General features: G+C 44.7%; 1 protein-coding gene across 6 annotated transcripts in view; it reads right to left on the bottom strand.

Annotated features, from left to right (window-relative positions):
• The window catches only part of CNTRL (centriolin), an 80652-nt gene that overhangs the window by 22923 nt on the left and 38351 nt on the right, over positions 1-19378 (bottom strand). For all 6 annotated transcript variants that reach the window (XR_013336476.1, XM_077769953.1, XM_077769954.1 and 3 more), the window contains 12 exons: positions 18942-19162; positions 16214-16390; positions 13843-13977; positions 10572-10717; positions 9769-9976; positions 9120-9299; positions 6609-6788; positions 5755-5871; positions 5327-5471; positions 4455-4603; positions 2603-2792; positions 1258-1571 (listed from right to left, as the gene is read on the bottom strand). Coding sequence is in view for 5 of the 6 variants with exons in the window: in XM_077769953.1 (XP_077626079.1) it covers positions 1258-1571; positions 2603-2792; positions 4455-4603; positions 5327-5471; positions 5755-5871; positions 6609-6788; positions 9120-9299; positions 9769-9976; positions 10572-10717; positions 13843-13977; positions 16214-16390; positions 18942-19162 (2162 nt within the window). In the remaining variant the exon portion in view is untranslated. The remainder of the gene's footprint in view (positions 1-1257; positions 1572-2602; positions 2793-4454; positions 4604-5326; positions 5472-5754; positions 5872-6608; positions 6789-9119; positions 9300-9768; positions 9977-10571; positions 10718-13842; positions 13978-16213; positions 16391-18941; positions 19163-19378) is intronic.

Here is a 19378-nt window from a genome sequence, read left to right as displayed (position 1 = left end):
GATACACATTCACCAAGCACCCCTATGGACAAGCTCCGCCTCCAGAGTTCGGCAAGTAGCAGAAGAGAGACACAGGGGCCTCTCTCTAGGCACAGGGAGGGGAATCACCTGAAGGCTGCTGGAGGGAGAGAGGTTTTGCATGGGTTTTGAAGAATAAATGAAACGGGGAGGACCTCACTGAAGAAATAACAGGTGCTAATGCACGGAGGTCTCAGAGGGCGTGTGAGAAATGACAGAACAGCTGGGGACGGCTGGTGGGTAACAGAACGAGCCCAAGGGGTGATGGCGGGCTGAGGCGACGGTGCTGCCCTCAGCACATGTGCACCGACACTGCGGGGCAATGGGAGTGACTAGCGTTCCAACCACGTGAGCACACACGGGCCCTCCGCAACTAGTCTGACCTAATGCTTGACACTCAAGGCTCCTAGTCCTTGTCTTCCTCTCAACCTGCTGGGAGGAAAAGGAAAATAGAAAGAGCTCTAGGCATCTTGAGTTTGAAGGAGGAGTTTGTAATGTATTTTATTCTTTAGAACCCTGAGGTTACAAAGTAAGCTGGTGATTAGGAAGTAATCATTTCTTGAAATGCAGCCTTAGATAAGAATATGAAATACACTAAAATTACACAATTGAGTCAACTATACTGCTTGTAAATAGAGAAATGTTATGCAATCATTTAATACTGCTTAAAAACAGCTGTAAAACCACAGGGAAATGTCTATAACATTAAGTGGGAAAAAGAGAATATGAAACGTGTATACAATAAGGTACGAATTATGAAAAGGAAATAGGAATAATCATGAATCTCACCACCCGGGGACAACCCCCACCACAACCTTGTTGTCTGCTGCTCTTTCGTGTGAATACACAAGCACATCCATGTGTATGCGTGCACAGGCCCATCTACATGCGCGCGTTAAGTACCGGCCCCACTATGTGAACACTGCTGTATGTACACATTAGTATCACACTTGTCAACAGAAAAATATACAATAAGCTCTCCCAAAATGGCTAATTTCTGCACTGAAAGTATTTTTGATATAAAATGGTTAAACCAAGCTTGTGGACTGGCCTGGTCCCGTAACTCCCGTCCAAAAGGATATTTTAGTAAGAGAACGCTTGCTCCATTTTAAACATCACCTTTACAAACATACTTTGGGACATCATCCCTTCATAAGAAGGTTGAATCACCACACACACAGCCTTATTCAGTCTCCCGCAGAAGCGGGGTGGACGGGGGCCTCATGTCTCTCTACTTACCAAGTTATGGTGTTCCGGGACGTTGCAATGCAGCACCCCCGCAGGGATGAGGGGGACAGAGAAGTTGGGGGGCGGAGGCCCATACACGATGGGGGACCCAACAGGTGGTGGGCCATAAACAACAGTGCCAGGGCTGAGAGGCTGGCTATTGTGGGGCAGGGGAGGAGGCGGTGCGTACAGGGCCATGCCCTGGGGAACCGGAGAGCCGTCGGGAAACACAGTGTACATCATGTATCCAGAAGGAGGCACAAAGGGGCGGTCCTCGCGGTCATCCAGCTCGCTCTCTTCCTGGCTGTCTTCTCCACTGTCTGCATCTTGACAGAAATAAACAGAAGAGTGTTTTACCCACATGGTTTACTGGGTAAACAAGTTTAGTAGAGAACAGGAATATTTAGGATGAGACCCCGAGAAGTGGGAGTAAAATTCTGTGAAAAAGTTCAAAAGCAATTTTGAAAAGGTCAAAACAGGGATTCGTATCATTTTCAGAGGCTGATACTTGAGTTTTTCTTATGCCTATCTGTAGAGTTGCTTTTTTCTGTCTTTATTCATTCATTTATTTGGCAATCATTTGGGTGTCTGCCTCAGGCTGCATAAAGTCAGAGATGCGGAGACGTGTGCTGAGACACCACGACTCGCAGGGTCTACGGCTGCCATCACACGGCACTCTCCAAGGTGCTGGTTTCCTTCCTTGGGTCTACGTGCGCCCATCACTGATGACAGACGACCTAGCACACAGCAGGCACTCAATAAGTAGCTCCTGAATAAACAAATTACCAGAAGGGGACATTCCCATTTTGTGGCTTCACAGCCTCAGAGAAGCTAAATAATTTGCCTAGGATCACACAGCTGCTTAGCGAAAGAGCAAGAATTCACCCCAAGTCTGACTCTTCCTCCTGGAGCTTTTGAAGATGGACCTAGAACGTTTCATTTTAGTCGAGCTAATCAATGTCAAGCCACCAGGAAGTAGGCACCTGCCACGCTCCAGGAGCACAGGTGTAGACGCTGCTCAGTCGGCCTGGGTAAGGCAACATGGAGGACGGTCCCTGAAGTAGTGTGGTTTGAGGGCCTGAGTCTTGTGGAAGGTTAAACACGAGTAGGTTTGGGAGAAAAGGAAGAAGGACATTCTAAACAGAGGGCTTAAAACACGGAGGTCAGAGGAACGTGGCATGCTGTGACTATCTCAGGCAACTGGGTAGGACTCACGTGCAGAACAGAGACGGGAAGGGAAACTAGAGGTCACTGGCCAAAGTCGCAGCAAAGGCGAAGCTAAGGAGTGTGGGCTCTGTCGTACGGATTTCAGAGAACCATAAAAGAAATGCAAGTACCCTTGTGCGACTTAACTTACCTCTATTTGAAAACGACTGATGTAACCCACTCCTGATGGGAGAATAAACCCAGTGTCCTGAGACACGTGGAGGCCCGCTCTCCTCCTTTCCGTCCTGCCGTCCGCGACGTGCTTTTCTAACAGGAGTTGAGGCTGTGTACTTTAGGCCGACCCCAGAGTCCTTGGTGGCCTGAGAACTATAGCTGGAAACCTGAAATAAATGATAGCAGGGCCCGCTATTATAAATGAAAGGGCTGAGCTGGAGAAATGCCAAAGTCTAGAACAAAGTTGAGATGTAGCAAAGTTGAGAACAAAGTGGTTTCTTTCCACAGATCATAATTCTCATTTTTCGCAGACAGAAGTGAGACACGATTATAGTCAGGTAAACTGCCTGAATGTCAGCCTCTGGTCTCCAGTACTTCTCTTTCCTGGTGGCTTCTCCTCTTTGGCCTCGTCCTTGATGGCCCACCAACGAAGGCAAAGGAAACCAGTGAATTTTCAAGGCCGTCTGGGAGATCAATCTCCTACTATCCTGGGAGCCTGGTGTGGCTGAAAAGCTCTACTCTGCTAACTCTCTCTCCTTCACAGTCAATAAATAGGTCTACCTTTTGAACCTTCCCCCAGGTCGGCCTTACAATGTTACAATGTCAAATCTATACAGCCTGCACATCTAGCCCTGCCTGGCTGTCAAGGAAGTTTAGATGTAGACTCTGGTTGAGTCTACAAAGCCTGGGATCCTAGTGCCACAGCCACTTCCCCCTGACTATTGCCTGTCAGCTGGTCATAGCAGGATGTCACCCAGCCCCTCTGCTCTGGATCCAGGCTGCTTACCATCCTCTCCTCATGTCTCACGTTCAAGTCCCATGCCCTGACCATTTTGTCTCCTGAACAGCCCCTCAGTGATACCTCTTCTCCTCCAGCTCCATTGCTCTAGCCCTGGCTTCGGTCCCTCACAGAAGGAGTTTAAACAGCACCCTGCTACCCCCTCCTCGAGTTCACCCACTGCAAGTCAGGCCTCCACACTCAACCCAGTTATTCTCCCAAAACTATAGCTCTAATCACGTTATACACATCCTCAATCCCGGAGGCCTGCACAAGTCAGTGCGACAGATTTTGAGGTCCTAAGTAAAAAGCATGAACCCAATCTACTTTTCTGGACTCACCTCTCACCGTTCCCAGCCAATCCCCCAGACCCACAAGGCTACTCACCATGGCTACACCAACTCTCCCCTTCCACACGTCTCTTCCCTCCTAAAAGCCCATCCCTTGACGGCTAAGTGCTAACTTCATGACTCTGTGTGAAGCCTTCCTTCCTGAACTTCCCCAGTGTGAGGAATCCCTAACACTTCTCCGCAACAGAGCACACAAGTCAAGTCTGTTGTCACATGCATGCCACTGTTTCTAACTGCCCCGGTGTCCCTGTCTCCCCACCACTGCACGAGCCTTTGAGAGCAAGGGCTAGCCCATTCCTCATGGCACCCCACTCCACCAGCACCTGACCTAGATTTCAGTAAATATGGAATGAAATGCTGATTAAAATCAAATGAAAGCCAGGTGCCCAGTTTTCTCTCAGCCTCTGCATAGTTCTATACCCATTTCCAACAGGCTCTCTGGGCTCAAGTCACCTTATCCCCTTGCAGGATCTTCTATCAGGGACCCACAGGATACCACCAGAGCACCAATGGGCAATGGCAATATTCCTCGAGAAGGTCCTATTTTCATCTCACGTACCAAACACACTTAAGAACCTCAATGTGTGGCTTAGTCTAGACATACTGTTCTTGACACCTGTCCACAAACTGGGGGAAGAGAACAGGGTCACACTTCCTTCAAGAAAATTCAGTATATGCTCCCAGCCTCACAGGCTTCCTACTTTTGATGATGACGGTGTTGGCATAAAGTACCAGTAGCCTCGTCTTCTGAAAGGATCTGCCATGCTGCTGATGTAATCATTCTGATGAGACACTTCACGTCGAAGTTCAGCAATTTCTTCCAAAACATTGTCAAAGCTTCCTCTGTTATCTGCAAAGGAAAGCCATTCTGTGAAGTTGGGCGTGAAATCATCTACTTCCCTCCTCTCAACATACACAAGTGATTCCGTGACAGCCAATGACTTCAATCGGCTCCGCTCCTCAAAGCTGACTTTTCAGGCTGTCCGGTGGTGGTAACTTTTTGCTAACACTTAAGGAAGCTAGACGTACCCTTCTGTTGTTCATTTATAAAGGGAGGCAGAGAAAGAAAACAAACAGATTGGGAAACATTATTTCTTTTGAAACTTCAAAATCTCTTGTCTCACTGTAATCAAGTTCCTGTAATACATCACTTACATAAAATGTTTAAATTCTTTGCTTTTATTCATTAAGCTAATTATCACAGCTCTGGAAATCAAGCATGGAATTGATCTATCACATCTAAATAAATTTGCTCAAGTGAAAGACAAACAAGATTTTTTTTAAAAGATGATCTGACATTAGAATAACTACAAAACCACTACCAAAATCAAAGCCCCGGGGCCCCTGGGTGGCTCAGTCGGCTAAGTGTTCAGCTTCAGCTCAGGTCCTGATCTCATGGTTCAGTTCGTGAGCTCAAGCTGTCAGTGCAGTGTCAGGATCTCTGCTGTCAGTGCAGAGCCTCCTTGGGATCCTCTGTCCCCCTCTCTCTCTTCCCCTCCCCCATTCACACTCTCTCTTTCAAAAATAAATGTTTTTAATTAAAAAAAATAAAAATCAAAGCCCAGTACTTTACCAGCCCCGGTGAGGTCTAGTAAATTCCGCAGCCTTGCGATCTCTGTCCTTTGCCTCTCCATTGTCTCATTGAGTTTCTCGACCTCCAGCACCTGTGAGTTTGCTCCTCCGGGGCCTACATTTACTTTCTCCATTCCAAGTCGAAACTATTAAAAAATCACATACACAAAACTGCCAATGAATATTCTTTCCCATATGAGCCTTGCAATTTGATATAGTAATTCCAGAACTTTAGCCTGTACTTTACTAAAGAGGAAAACACATTGCTCCTTGTATTTAAATTATACTCTGCCTGACACGCAGTAGAGGACAAAGTGCTGATCGACCACTGACTACATTTCCTAATGGAGGGGTCACCTCCAACAATTTTATCTTTCGGGAGCCAAGAGAGGACCAATAAGGAGAAGGTCTCAGGGTACCGGCACTGACCTGCTCCTCTCTATCTTTGAGAAGGTTCTGCAGGAGTTCAATCTCGGCTTCTGCTCGGGTCAGATCCCTGGCCGCCTGCGCTGCCTTCCTGCTGAACTTCTCCGTCTCCTGCACCTCCTGCGGGGACAGAGTACGAGAAAGGCAGCACAGCCATCACATGGTGTCATCTTCATTCCTTTCTTACCCACAGACTGACTCCTCTGTTTTCATCCGCCTGCCTGCCTGGCCACCCTCTGCGTGCATGGCGCCTGGTCCCACCTCCTCCTGTGCTGTCCCCATCACCTGACAGCCTGCTCCACCCGTCTCTGGGAGCCACGGGAGCAGGGGGCTGCATCCGAAAGAGCAAGGGCTCTTTCTTCACTGTTCTACAGACTTCCATGACCGAGGTCTCCCTGGACTCTCATCATTCCATTTTCTCTACAAGCTATCACCCTAATCTCACGAGCACGTGTGCCCTTTAAAACTGTTATGGATACCATCTCAGTCAGGAGGCAAAACAGTGCTCTGGTCACATATTCTCTGCCGGCACAAGATGAAAAGTCCGGGGTTCAGAAGGCTTCTGTGGCAAGCCTTTAAAACCTCCGTTCAGGTGTGTATGGCCAGCTACCTCCCTAGCAGAGCTCTACGCTTGGAGGTGGGGAGAGTACGTTTTATTTGATGGCTCTCATTAGGGCTCAGAAGAGCATAGGGCTGTGACTGGAGAAATACAATCTTCAGTCTGAAGGGGAACAGACAACTTCACAATGGTTTATGAACTAGCCAGAGCCTGTCATGGCAGAGCAGTGATACAAGTGGCTATGGTCTGGGGACAGCAGCTGCGGCGCTGGAAACTTGCTTTGCACACATGGGCTCACCTCTGCTCGCTCCTGGTTAATTTTCAGAACAGTTCCATGAAGGGACCTGAGCTGATCTTTGGCAATGGTGAGCTCAGCCGCAGCCAGCTTATCGGAGGCAGCCACAGCTTTCTTCAATTTCTTCAATTCTCGATCTAAGCCGAGAAGCTGCTCCTGGGATTTGGCATCTTCAAGCTTCTTCTAAAGGGAAAGAAACATTAAACAGATGACTCATTTGGTAGCGACGAATTAAGACCTAAGCCCCAGGAAGGTAGGGACTCCATTCGCTGCTGCCAGGTCTGTGCCTAGAACAATACACGGGACAGGGGCGCTGGGCAGCTCGGTCGGTTGAGTGTTTGACTCTTGATTTTGGCTCAGGTTTGATCTCACTAAAGTTCGTAGGATCGAGCCCAGCACTGGGATTCCATCAGTGCGGAGCCTGCCTGGGATTCTCTCTCCCTCTCTCTGCCCCTCCCTGGCTTGTTCTCTCTCTCTCTCTCTCTCTCAAAAATAAATAAACTTAAAAAAAAATAATACATGGTACATTGTGTGGTAAATCAGAATGAAATCAGTCTTCTTAGTCAAGAACCTTAGTGATCATAGGGGCGCCGGGGTGGCTCAGTCCTTTGAGCGTCCAACTTCGGCTCATGTCATGATTTCATGGTTCGTGGAGTTGGAACCCTGCATCGAGCTCTGTGCTGACAGCTAGTTCAGAGCCTAGAGTCTGCTTCAGATTCTGTGTCTCCCTCTCTCTCTCTGCCCCTCACCTGCTCACACTCTGTCTCTCTCTCAAAAATAAATATTTAAAAAAAAAAAAAAACAACTTTACAAAAGGACCTCAGTGATCAGATTCATTCATTCATTGGAAAAACATTTCCCAGCACTGTCACCAAGTGAGAGACCAGTCCTCGTGGTCACAGAGTCAGGCCTGGGCATACAGTGGTAGGTGAAACAGACTGCTCTCAAGGAGCTTATGAGAGATGGACTTTAAACAAATACTCAAATATATGACCAAGATGGTCAGTGCTATCAAGGGACAGAACAGAGTACTACTGAGACAGAGGGAGAGACTTGAATTGGTAGGGAGGGGGCAGTCAGAGAGGGTGGAGGAATGTGGTCCAGGAGAGGCAATGGCATGTGGGAAGGTCAGGAGGACTGAGCATTTTTGAGGAACTGAAAGAAGGAGCATGGTGATAACAGGAAGGAGCTAAATAGAGGCAAACCGTGCTGGGCCTCACAGGCTCGAGGGTTTGGGTGTTTTTTATAAAAACAACAGAAGTTACTGAGGAAAGGGGAAATGAGGGGGACTGACAGCCAATTCATGTTTTTTGTTTTTTAAAGTTTACTTATTTATTTTGGGGGAGGGAGGAGCAGACAGAGAATCCCAAGGAAGCTCTGCACTGTCTCAACCGACTGAGACACACAGGTGCCCCATAATTCATGTTTTTAAGGAGCATGTTAGCCGCTCTGTGGAGCAAGGTCATCAGTGGGAGTCTTAGCAGAACTGTCTGGTGGCCACACCAGTTGTCCTGATGAGAGGTAATGGCCGGATGGGGGTGGTGGCGGAGATGAAAAAAAGGACCTATATTCCAGATATATTTTGGGGGTGGACTGAACAGGACTTGGGAACGGAAAGGTTCTCAGTGAAGTATGAAGCACGTCATATGCTGGGAGAGTATGAGGCTGGGAGAAGGGAGAAGGTAGGCGTGGCAGTGACAAGCCATGAACGGTGTGGCATGCGAGAGTGAACTTCCCAGAGAGAAGGGGAAAGCTGCCCACTTGAGGCTGACAAGCAGGAGAGGACAGTGACACCACTACGCCTGGTGGCTGATATTTTTCTGCAGGAATGCGTAGCATGGGTACCTGCCTATAGACAGCTCATGGCTGCGGTATCGTTAGGTAAGTGAGACGGGAGACAAGGACAAGGGATTTGAGGACTTTTGCAAAAATGGCTATAGTGGTGGAGCATGGAATTTAAGTTGGACGGCCAGGTGTGTGGCCAGGAAAGCCTAACAGACAGAAAAGGTGGGCTCAAGCCCTGGAACTGTGAAGGAGGCTGAGAAACTGTCAGTGTGGGGGCGCAGCAGGACAGACAGAGCGGGGTGCTGCAGTTCGGGACGGCAGAGGGGGTGGGCGCAACTTCTCAACTGGACAAGGCTGGCCATGTGACCATGGGAGGAGCTGGCTGAGGGGGGATGGAGAAGCTCAAAGAGGGGCCAAGCTATTAGGAAGATGAGGAGTTAAAAAGTAATTTCCCGTGGATGGGTCCAATCGTGCAAGGGGTTTCTGAGGAGGCAAACTCCTGCCAGCGACACCTAAGTGTCTAAAGTCACTCCTCACATGCCACCACCGTGTCTCAGGGCCTTGATTTGACCACAATGCATCCCAGGCTCCCTTGGGTCCAGCTCCCCTCGGAGCCAGCAGAACTGTCAGAGGCAACCGTGGGCCACTCTCCGTGCAGCGGGCCAGCTCCCCGAGGGGCAGGGTCCAGGCACAGGGACACGGATGGCACACTTTCCTAGTCTTCCCCACCTTTTTCTCTAACTCCTGGAGTTGGGCCAGAATTCTCTCCTTCTCTTCATCAGCTTCCTGAAGTTGGAGATCTGTAAGGCCTTGGATTTCCTCCATACTTTTCAGATTTTCTTGCAAATAGCGAATTTCATTCTCCAGCTGTTGGATTCTCGCTTCGTGCTGCCTCTTATCAAAACTAATCTGTGAGGAAATCAAGTTTCGAAGATGATTTATAAGCAGAATATAAACTTCTTAGAGAACTACATTTTGTTTTGCAGGATAGTGTAATGACATTTTGTACTAATGAGTTACAGGGGGCGGTTGTATCTTGAATGTTCTCTAGGATCCATGTTAATGTTTGCCTCATCATGAAAATAATTACATCTGAAAAATTAGATTCTGGCATCACACTGCGCCTTAGCAATACAGTATTGTTTACCTACAGGCTCAGAAACATCTCACTTGCTTCCAGAACAAGGAACGCACAGCCACAAAGAAGCCTGACTGACATCAGTAACCATACTCAAGGTTGACTTAGTCGCAGGCAGTCTGAGAGTGAAAATAACAGTAATCATTCTGTATTTACGTGAGAAAGGAAGCACTATAATTTGCTGAAGAACAGGCCTATTGGCCAAACACTTCCCTGCAGCTGCCCCCGGCCCCTTCTTACTCTTGCTTCCAGGGCTCTCTCGCAGGCGTGCCTGAACTCCTCCTGTCCGTTCGCCAGTTTCTCTTGTTGCAGAGCCATTTCCTCCTGGAGTTTTCTCTCTCTCACTTGTGCTTCCTGTCTTTCCCACTGGGAGCGTGCCAGGATTTCACTGAACTGTTTCTGCAAATCAGCAAGACTTTTCCCTAAGACGTCTGAAGGGGTATGGATTCTGGTAAGGGGGGAAAAAAGATGGAATGTGACCTCTTCTTTCTCATGCCAGACACCGGATGCACACTGTGCTGGTCACATCGGCGCGGGGCTAAAAAGAGCTGCGTGGAACGGCGACCAGCATCAGTGCAGACCGACTCACATCTCCTAAGTGCAAACCCGCCTTTTATCCAGTGCCTGCTGTCGCTCCGAAAACACAGGCTCCCAGCGGGCTTAATAACGTTTGCTCATATAGTAAATGTCCCTTTCATATATTTAAATGTGCCTTGGTTTTCTTCTGAAATTTATTTTCTATTTAAAATGTATAATGTGGCTCTACTTCATGACCACATGCAATGAACTTTCAAGAAAGAGTTACTCTTAAAACTTCTGTGTCAATTAAATAATACCTAAAAGCATGAAAGATTTAAAATGTACAAAAATCAGTGACAGGCAATTTGGATGAAGCGATCCTGTGTCTCAATCATGGAAATATGACTTGGGAAGCCTCACAAAAGAAATTCAGCCATTGGCGTAACTTAGGAAGGTGAGTCCGTACGAACCTCATGTTCATAAGTCGGCAATCTCAATACCAGGAGGTCCTGATTGCCCATTACCTCATTTCCCCGGCTCCGGACTTCAGTTTTTGCCTTAGCTCATCCACACGAGCTGCCACGTCTTCTGGACGAATCAAACCATCAACCACATGGTTAAGGTGATTCTGGAAATCTTTAAGTTGCTGTTTTAACAGGTCATTGTCATCCTATGGATGGTGGTATAACAGGGAGGTAAAAGTTACTAAAACAAATTAAAATACACACACATAGTCATACACAGCCTGTATTACTTATCATATGATTAGTTCTTTTCAAGTCCCTTTACCAATTTTTTTAAAAACCCTTTCCACTTGGGCTGCCAATATCTGAATCTACTGATCAATCTAAAGTCACAAAAGACAGGACCAGGCATTAGGATGTTTCCTGATGTGATACAAAAACAAGTACCTATGTTCTTGCTGAGAAGTAACTAAGCTGAATTTAAATAAGCCTCGGTATGTAACACAAGAACATGTTGATCAATACCATAAAGGATGCAACCAGTAAAATCCAGAATGGGAAACTCCACAGGACAAAGATCTGGTTTTCTTTATTTTTTTATTTAAAAATTTTTTTAAATCTTTATTTATTTTTGAGAGAGAGAGCAAGGGAGGGGCAGAAAGAGAGGGAGACACAGAATCTGAAGCAGGTTCCAGGCTCTGAGCTGTCAGCACAGAGCCCGACACAGGGCTTAAACCCACGGACTACGAGATCATGACCTGAGCCGAAGTCACACACTTAACCGACTGAGCCACCCAGGGGCCCCTGGTTTAGTTTAAAACATAAAGGGGGAAAGAAGAAGGACACCTATAGTGTACCAGAGACTTAAGAACCACGTCAACAAACTGCAATGGGTGCACTTTATTTGGATCCTTATTCCAACAAACACTGTAAAAACTGAGATAATTTGTAAATTTGAATATGATAAGGTATTTGATGTTAGGAAATTATTATAATTTTAAGATATAAAGTGGCATCTGTGTGTGTGTTTTTTTAAGTCTCTGTACAGTATATACAGATAAAGTAAGAGTTTTGGATTTACTTCAGAATAATTCAGTGCGTGAACGAGTGTGAGGGTTGAGCTATGGCAGGAATTACGGACGGAGTAAAACTGGTCACGGGTTGATAAGTATTGAAGATATGTAATATGCATATGAGGATCCATTTTAGGATTCTACTTATGTATGTGTTGGAAATGTCCATAATTCAAAGTTAAAAAACAAATCCAAAAAAAAAACCCCAACAACTTTCCCATACTACTCTGCCAAGCAACTAAAAAATTAAGCCTCTAATACTGAAGCTTCTCTAACAGCTTATAATTCTCTGTGAGAGTTTCTGTTACATGCCAGCATATTTTCACTATTAACAAACACGTAGATCCAAGAATTAAATTCATACAATGCCCCTCTCAAGTACAAGAAAACTGCTAAAATCAACCTAAACTGTAAAGAAAAATAGACTGTATCCCCTGAAGTGATTTACTTCAAACTCAGTGAAACACTCTTAACTAAAGTAGAGAATTCAGAATTGCAACGAACATGTTAACTGCCTGTCCCCTCTGGAGCCTGTTATCTATAAACTGTCCTGAACATTGCCCTGAGTGCCCATATTTCCATTACTGTCTAATCCCGGCCACAGGTGATCAGACCCAAGGCCAAACAATCCATCGACTGGCCAGGAAACAGGTTCTCTCTCCAAAATTTGAACCAAGATCCAGAACATCGTCACGTCTCTAAGAGCTGGCCTCGTAAAGATAGGTCAGCCCAGGGCTGAAGTCCGTGCTGGGCCAAATACAATACCCAAAGAGACAGCAGAGAAATGAGAGAGCCATGTAGCTCCTGAAAGACTGATAGAGCAGCTCTGTCTCCTGCCTTGAGCTAGTGTTAGTAGGTTCTGGTTCACTGCAACTAAATGACTGTCTGACAAACACAAATGCAGAGTGAATTCAAGGTGAATTCTGTATCACAAGGTTAGTAGGCCAAGGACCTAGTTTCAACTAAGGTAGTCTCACAGCATGGGCTAGTGTTCTAGAAAGCTGACTTTGGTTTCTAACTTGGAGGAGAAGGCCCCCGAAGAAGACATTTTAGTCCCTTTCTTTAAGAGATGTACGCTGAAGTGACATGTATGCTGAAGTAACATGTATGCTGAAGTATTTGGGTGAAATAAAGATGTAGGAGATTTTCTTCTGAAGAATTCCAGCCAAAAAAAAAAAAAAAAAATAGTGAACTGAAACCAGAATGGGAGAATGCTGACTACTGTTTAAGCAGGGTAAACAAAAGGATCTAAGACTATTTTGTTTTCGTGATTTGAAAGTCCCATAGTAAATATACAAACATGATCTACTGAGCAGCCAACAGACACACAACTCAAACAAGAATGGAAAACCATACATCTTTTCTGATACTTGTTTCAGAAATTAAACTGTGAGCAGTAAAAATTAAATTCTAGGTGATTACATTTCCCTAAACTTTGAGGAAAAAATATTCCAGGCATTGGGAGAAGGGAGAGAATTTGGGTGAGCTGTTTAGCTTTATTTGTCACAGATAAGATGTCCTTAAACCCTTAGCAACCCTGCGCCTTTATTTCTGGTGAAGTATGACACATGCCCTCTCAGTCGGCCAAGTGGCCCTCGGCCTCACAGATCTGGAGATCTGAGTGTTGATCCAGGTACTTGTTTATTCAGACATCTGTGTTCTCAGAGAGTTTAATTATCTGGAAAATCCTGTCCACCTGCTTCTCCGGCAGTCTGTTAGGCGGATTGTTGTGACAGTAGCAGTAAAGACACTCTGCCAAAGCCAACCCCCACACACGTAAAATGACTGCATTTCTAATAGAACCCTTTCTAAGAAAGGGATTGTGAAGGCTGTGTACAGTTAGGGAGTTCTGCATCCCACTCTGGTTAAATTCCTGGCTAATTACAAAGATATTTTAGGGGAAGAAGAATGCACCAAAATCTGATCCTTTTAGCTCAGTCTGGTGACAAATCTGCCTGTCAGAGAAATGCAAGGTATTGCTTTCACCAGTGAGTGCACACGGAACTGGCTGTTTACTCTTGCCACTGCCTGCGTCTCTTCACACCGCCACAACAACACAAAGGATGTGCATGTTCCTAACTGTACAACGACAGGGTCACGAGGGGACAGAGGCCATGATACCGTCCCACCCAGAGTTCTTCTCTTCTAATGATCCAAGTAACCTACAACATGTTGGCGCAGGTTAAGTGTCTGACTACAGACAGCAACAGCTCAAGGTGTCCTACGTGAGAAATCACCCTGAACAAACACGTCTCTACCTGCAGCTGCTTAAGTTGTGTGCGGAGTTCACTGTTTTCTTGGTCCTTTCCTTCTGCGAGCTGGGCTTTTCTGAGGGCATTCTGGAGGGCTTGCTTCTCCTTCTCAAGGTCTGCTTGAAGGGCTGATTGTTCTAACTATTGCCGTGGGAAGCACATGATATGAAAACATAAAACAACAACTTTTTTTAATCTAAAAAGGCATAAATAAGTTTATATACACACACAATTCCTTGCTATAGTTTCAGAATAACTCCATTTATGTCTATATGCTCAGATCTCAGAGCTCAAGTTAATCTTTTTCACACATCTCCTTCAACTACTAACACTTAAGAGGAGATACCACAATGGGCTCAGCCCAAATATACCAACTAGAGTCTCAGTGGGGGGTGTAGGTGAGGNGGTGGGTGGGGGGGGGCAGGTGTCCCAAGTATCTACCTTTAAGAGTTGTGTGAATGATTTACAGAGCTACTGCTCTTCTTTCCCTCGACCAGTATTTCTCAAACTGTGGTCCTCACCTCACTTGGTGTGCCTGTGAAAAGTGCAGATGCCCAGACTACATCTCAGACTCAGTGGGCCAGAAGCTTGAGGACGGGGCCCAGGAATCTGCATTTAACAAGCGTCACAGTGACTCCACAGAGCTAAAGTATACCAATTAGAGATCTGTGGATCAGAGACAGACAGCTATGCTCCCTACTCTCAATGTATGGCTTTAAGACCAATCCTGGCAGTGCTGATGCCAAGAAGGGGAGAGTCCCTTTCAATAACCAGTAAAGCTGTGAAAAGGCTAGGCTGCTATAATACTTTGTCAAGACTCATGAGGGGGAAAAAAAGGACAATGGAAATACAAAGGACAATAGATTTTAAGCTAGTAAAGGGTGGCTTGAAAACTTAAGAGAATTTTTTATTTGAAATGAGAGGCCATCTAGAAATTTTATTTACTATTATTTAGAAATCCGTATTTATTCTGTTATTTTAATTGTTTTCCCCCAACTTCCTATTTTTGTACTCTGATCTTATCAACTGTCATTTCATAAACCTTGGTACTCTTGAGAAATATAATCTTGACAATTGTCAAGTGGTCATTTGATATCTGATAAGTAAAGGGATACAAATTAACATAATTACTATAATAAGCATGACCTATTTGTATGTCCTTTTCTAATCACACGAATGTTATTTTACATACATTCCAGGGGTTTAAAATATCTTATTTTATGTCACTTTCATCCAATAAGTGCATACTGAGAAAAGAGGAAGAAGCATATACATTCTGGGTATTCGCTGTGCTCTGGGTCTAGCAGGAGAGAGGGACAGTCTGAACAGATATCATCATACACATGATAAAATGCTTTAGCTGAGCACAGGCTATAGGAAAACCAAAGTAGGATCCTGAACCCAGATTTCCAGCAGGCACAAGAGAACAGTTGAGATGGGCCTCCCGGAGACAGACGCAGCCTGTGGGACTAACAGCTGAATGAAATGACATTTTTAATCTGATTAAGAATACACTGTAACTGGCCCCTGTCTGCCTCTCTGCCTTGATCTCTCACCTTCCTGCCTACTCTCCTACTCTTCTTCTTGCTTCTGGCACACAAGAGCCATACTTTCAGCACTTCAAATGCACCATGCTCCCTCTCCTTGCCTCTGCCTAGAACATTCGTCCCTTACCCCTTCCCTTTGCACCCCCGCTTGCTCTGCACACCAAAATCCAACTCACCTTTTCAGTCTCTGTGGAAACATTTCTCTAGGGCAGACTTTCCTGACCACCCCTCCCCTGCTACAGAACGCCATCCCCTTCTTTCGCCCACATTCATGTCCCCTACTGCACTGTCAGCTCCACGGGGACAGCGACTATGTCGGTGCTGGTCACTGCGGCATCTACAGCACCTGGCCCTCAAAGCCCAATCGGCAAGTGGTTCTTGGATGAATAATTACTTCTCTAATTTGCAAGTACAATCTAAACTAGTGGACACTTCGTCCAACCAAAATAGAAAGCAACAAAATAAAATACAGCACTAACTTAAAGGAGGTCTCTTATCCCTGTTTTGAGAAAGAAACACTAGAATTTATTGACTACCAACTGCTAGGTGCTCTCATGCCCACTATTTCCCGTATCCTCACAGTAGCCCATTTTATAGACAAGGAGGCATTTTTCAGGGGCTCAAGAGCTATGACATGATTTGCATGCTCACACAGGGGCTCACAGAGGTAGTATCTGAACTCAGACTATCTGACTCCAAAAATGTATACTCTTCCCATCATTCCACATACAGTATATTAAAAAGTCTTTAATCTTACATTTAATTAAAGAAAGGCAGGTATGCTAAGGCCACAGGGCTTAGATTCTAGATGGCTTTATGCTGCTACTTACCTGGCTGAACCTTCTAAGTTTTTCCAATTCCTCCTTGAGCTGGCTGGCTTCAGCATCCCGTATTCTCAGCTGAGTCTCCAGCTCAGCCTCATAGGCACTGAGATCTCCCTGGGTCTGCTGCAGGGACACATTCACCTCATGCTGCTCCTGGAGGGCACTCTCCAGTTCTGCGAGCTCCTGTAAGGATTCGGTATGTTTATGGAACCTTCTCTGTTCTGCCTAAGCATCTGGGAAAGTCATCGTAAGTAACCTGAGCACTGTGCACCAAATGGCCAGCCAATGCCGGCCTAGCACAGAAAGTGCCATTAACAATGCAATGAAGCCGCAGGCTGCGCACATCCAGGCTGGAAAACAAAGTCCTGACTAAATGTAATAAGAAAAATCAGTAAGCTACCAGCATGTTTTCCAAAGTAACCATCTGCGTGATACTTTAACTGTGCCTGAACACGTAAGGAGAGAGGAGGATAAAACATTAGGCCTATTCTTCATCAGACACTGGAATAAATGCTTTCACGTTTATTCTTCTGCTGACTTTTCATAGTGACTGTGTAAGGCACGGCATTATCCCCATTCTACAGAAGAGGATACAATGAACATGTAAATAAACTGCATAGGGCTGTGTAGTTAAAAAGACAGGATATGAACCCAGATCTCTGACTCCAAAGCCCACACCTTTTTCTAATAAACCACAGCACGTTCACTTATTAGAAGAATAAAATGGGACTAGCACTAATATTAAGAATGACAAAGTAACCTGAACGAGTACTGACAAGAACAGAAGTACACATTGGTTGGCATACCACAGTTCTGATTCATTTTAGCCCATCTGCTTTTTATGATTAAACATTACAGCTTTCATCTATTTATTTGAAATCTCGAAGAATTAGAGCAAATGATTCTGGATTAAAGAGGAGGCTCTTATGGTGAGAGCTTCCACAGAAGAGTTTCTCAGGGGGAGGTCTGAATTATTTGGATTGCTTGTTCAAAATGCAAACTCCATGTATATCTAACAAAGGCCCAGAATATTTAAAGAATTCCTACAAATCATTAAGAAAAAGACAGATAATCCAGTAGAAAAAAAATGGACACTGAAGAGGAAATCTGAATAGCAAATTAACAAATGGAAGGTGCCCAGTATACAAAGGAAAATTCAGTTAAGACAAGATGCTAGTTTATTTAGAGCACAGAGGAACAAGTTAAACAAGCCATGAGAAAACAGTAGACAAATTCAGAATGTGGGACACTATGGGACCACTGGCCTGGTCTCTACACACGCATTTACACACACAGCTATAAAAGACATTCCTGGTACAACTGGGAAATTCTGAATATGGTTCAGATATTAGGTGATATTAGGGAATTACTGTTAATTTCTCCTGGTGTAATACCAATAATAATGGTATTAGAGTGATGTAAGAAAATGTCCTGATTTTTAAGACATATGTACTTAAGGGATGATGGCATGATGTTTGCAACTTTCAAATAACTCAGGGGAGAAAACAAAACAAATACAGCAAAATATTTTTGAATCTGGGAGAGCATACAGATATTTGCTGAACTACTCTTCAGCTTTCCTTATAAATGTAAAATTTTCATAATAAAAAGATGCCATGTCAAATTCAGCAGACTGGCAAACACTGACACTGACAAAATGTTAAATTTCTTGAATGTGATAATTATTCTCTTAGATATTCTACATCAGAAAATGTCCCCAGTCCTAGGAAATGCGTGATGAGATATTTAGAAGCTAAGGAGGATGAGGTCTACAACTAATTTTCAAATGGCTAGAAAAAAATTTATATAAAAATATGCAAAAATTACACGGGAGAAAAAGAGAAAGTAGATGTAGCAAAATACTAATTGAGGACTCTGAAAGAGGGGTACAGTGAGCTATTTGGATTAATTCCTACAACTCTCTTGCAAATTTAAAATGATTTCAAAACAAAAGCTTAAAAAATAAAAGTTGAACAACACTATGGTGTTAGCAAAGTGTGGTATAGTGATGGCCCTCACATTGCTGGTTGGAGTAGAAGCTCACTGAATCATTAGGGACGGTAGTTTGTCGACATCTAATGAGGCTGAGCAATCTCCAAATGAATGGCAACAAGCCAGGTAGAGAAGGGTAGTGCTTATAACACTGTCTCTTGTTTTGTAAATAGTTAAAATTATGAACAACAAGAAAATTATGTTGTGCTTAATTTTGCTGCACAAAATAACAAGCACTTAGTACAGCAAATGTAACAGCTACTATTTCGCATTTTTTAGAGTTATTGGATAACAACACCCTTCAGGGACAGAAATTCAGCTAAAATAATCTTCCTTTTCTCAGTAAAGGAAAAATAATGATTCCAAGTGTGTCACAAAAACCCACTAAATAGCCATTGAGACTTTTTGTCACTTCGAAAATTTTTTTTAATGTTTCATTTATTTCTGAGAGAGAGGGACAGCGTGAACAGGGGAGGGTCAGAGAGAGGGGGAGATACAGACTCCAGAATAGGCTCCAGGCTCTGAGCTGGCAGTCAGCATAGAGCCCGACGCGGGGCTCGAACCCACGAACCGTGAGATCATGACCTGAGCCGAAGTTGGATGCTTAACCGACTGAGCCACCCAGGCGCCCCAGAATTTTTGTCACTTCAAATTGCACAGCTGCTAACCTCCTTAGCGACCTTAATTTGGACATCAACTACTTCTGAGGCTCAGGAAACAGGCGAAAAGAAACAAATCCTACCTTCCTCATATTCTCTGCATCTATGGCAACTATTTCCAGTTGGTCCCTCTCCTGCTCAACCTCATGCAATCTCTGTAGCAACGTCTCTTTCTCATCCTGTAGCTTCCTGCACTCCTTCTGGGCCTGGGTTGCCTGGCCTTTGACAGCCTCCAGGTATTCCTGTAACCCACTGATGACGCTTTCTAAGTCCTTCTTCAGGGCTTCATTCGCTGCTATTTGTCCTAAGCAAAATGGAAAAAGGGAAGGTGATAATGTATATAAGAAAATGATTTCAAGATACGTAATTACAGCCTTTAGTCTCTTTAGTTATTTGTTACTCGCTAACAATGAAATTGTAAGCTTTCAATTACGGTGTACTATCCTATTTTTTTCTTTTTCCAGATATAATGATAGTTTTCCCCTCTGTCATCCACAGTACAGGACTATTAAGTAGCTAT

Source organism: Crocuta crocuta, unplaced genomic scaffold (assembly GCF_008692635.1).
Source record: "Crocuta crocuta isolate KB4526 unplaced genomic scaffold, BGI_CrCroc_1.0 scaffold95, whole genome shotgun sequence".
Lineage (NCBI taxonomy): Eukaryota > Metazoa > Chordata > Mammalia > Carnivora > Hyaenidae > Crocuta > Crocuta crocuta.
The sequence above is the reverse complement of the archived record's forward strand: the minus strand, read 5'-3'. Positions and strand labels throughout refer to the sequence as shown.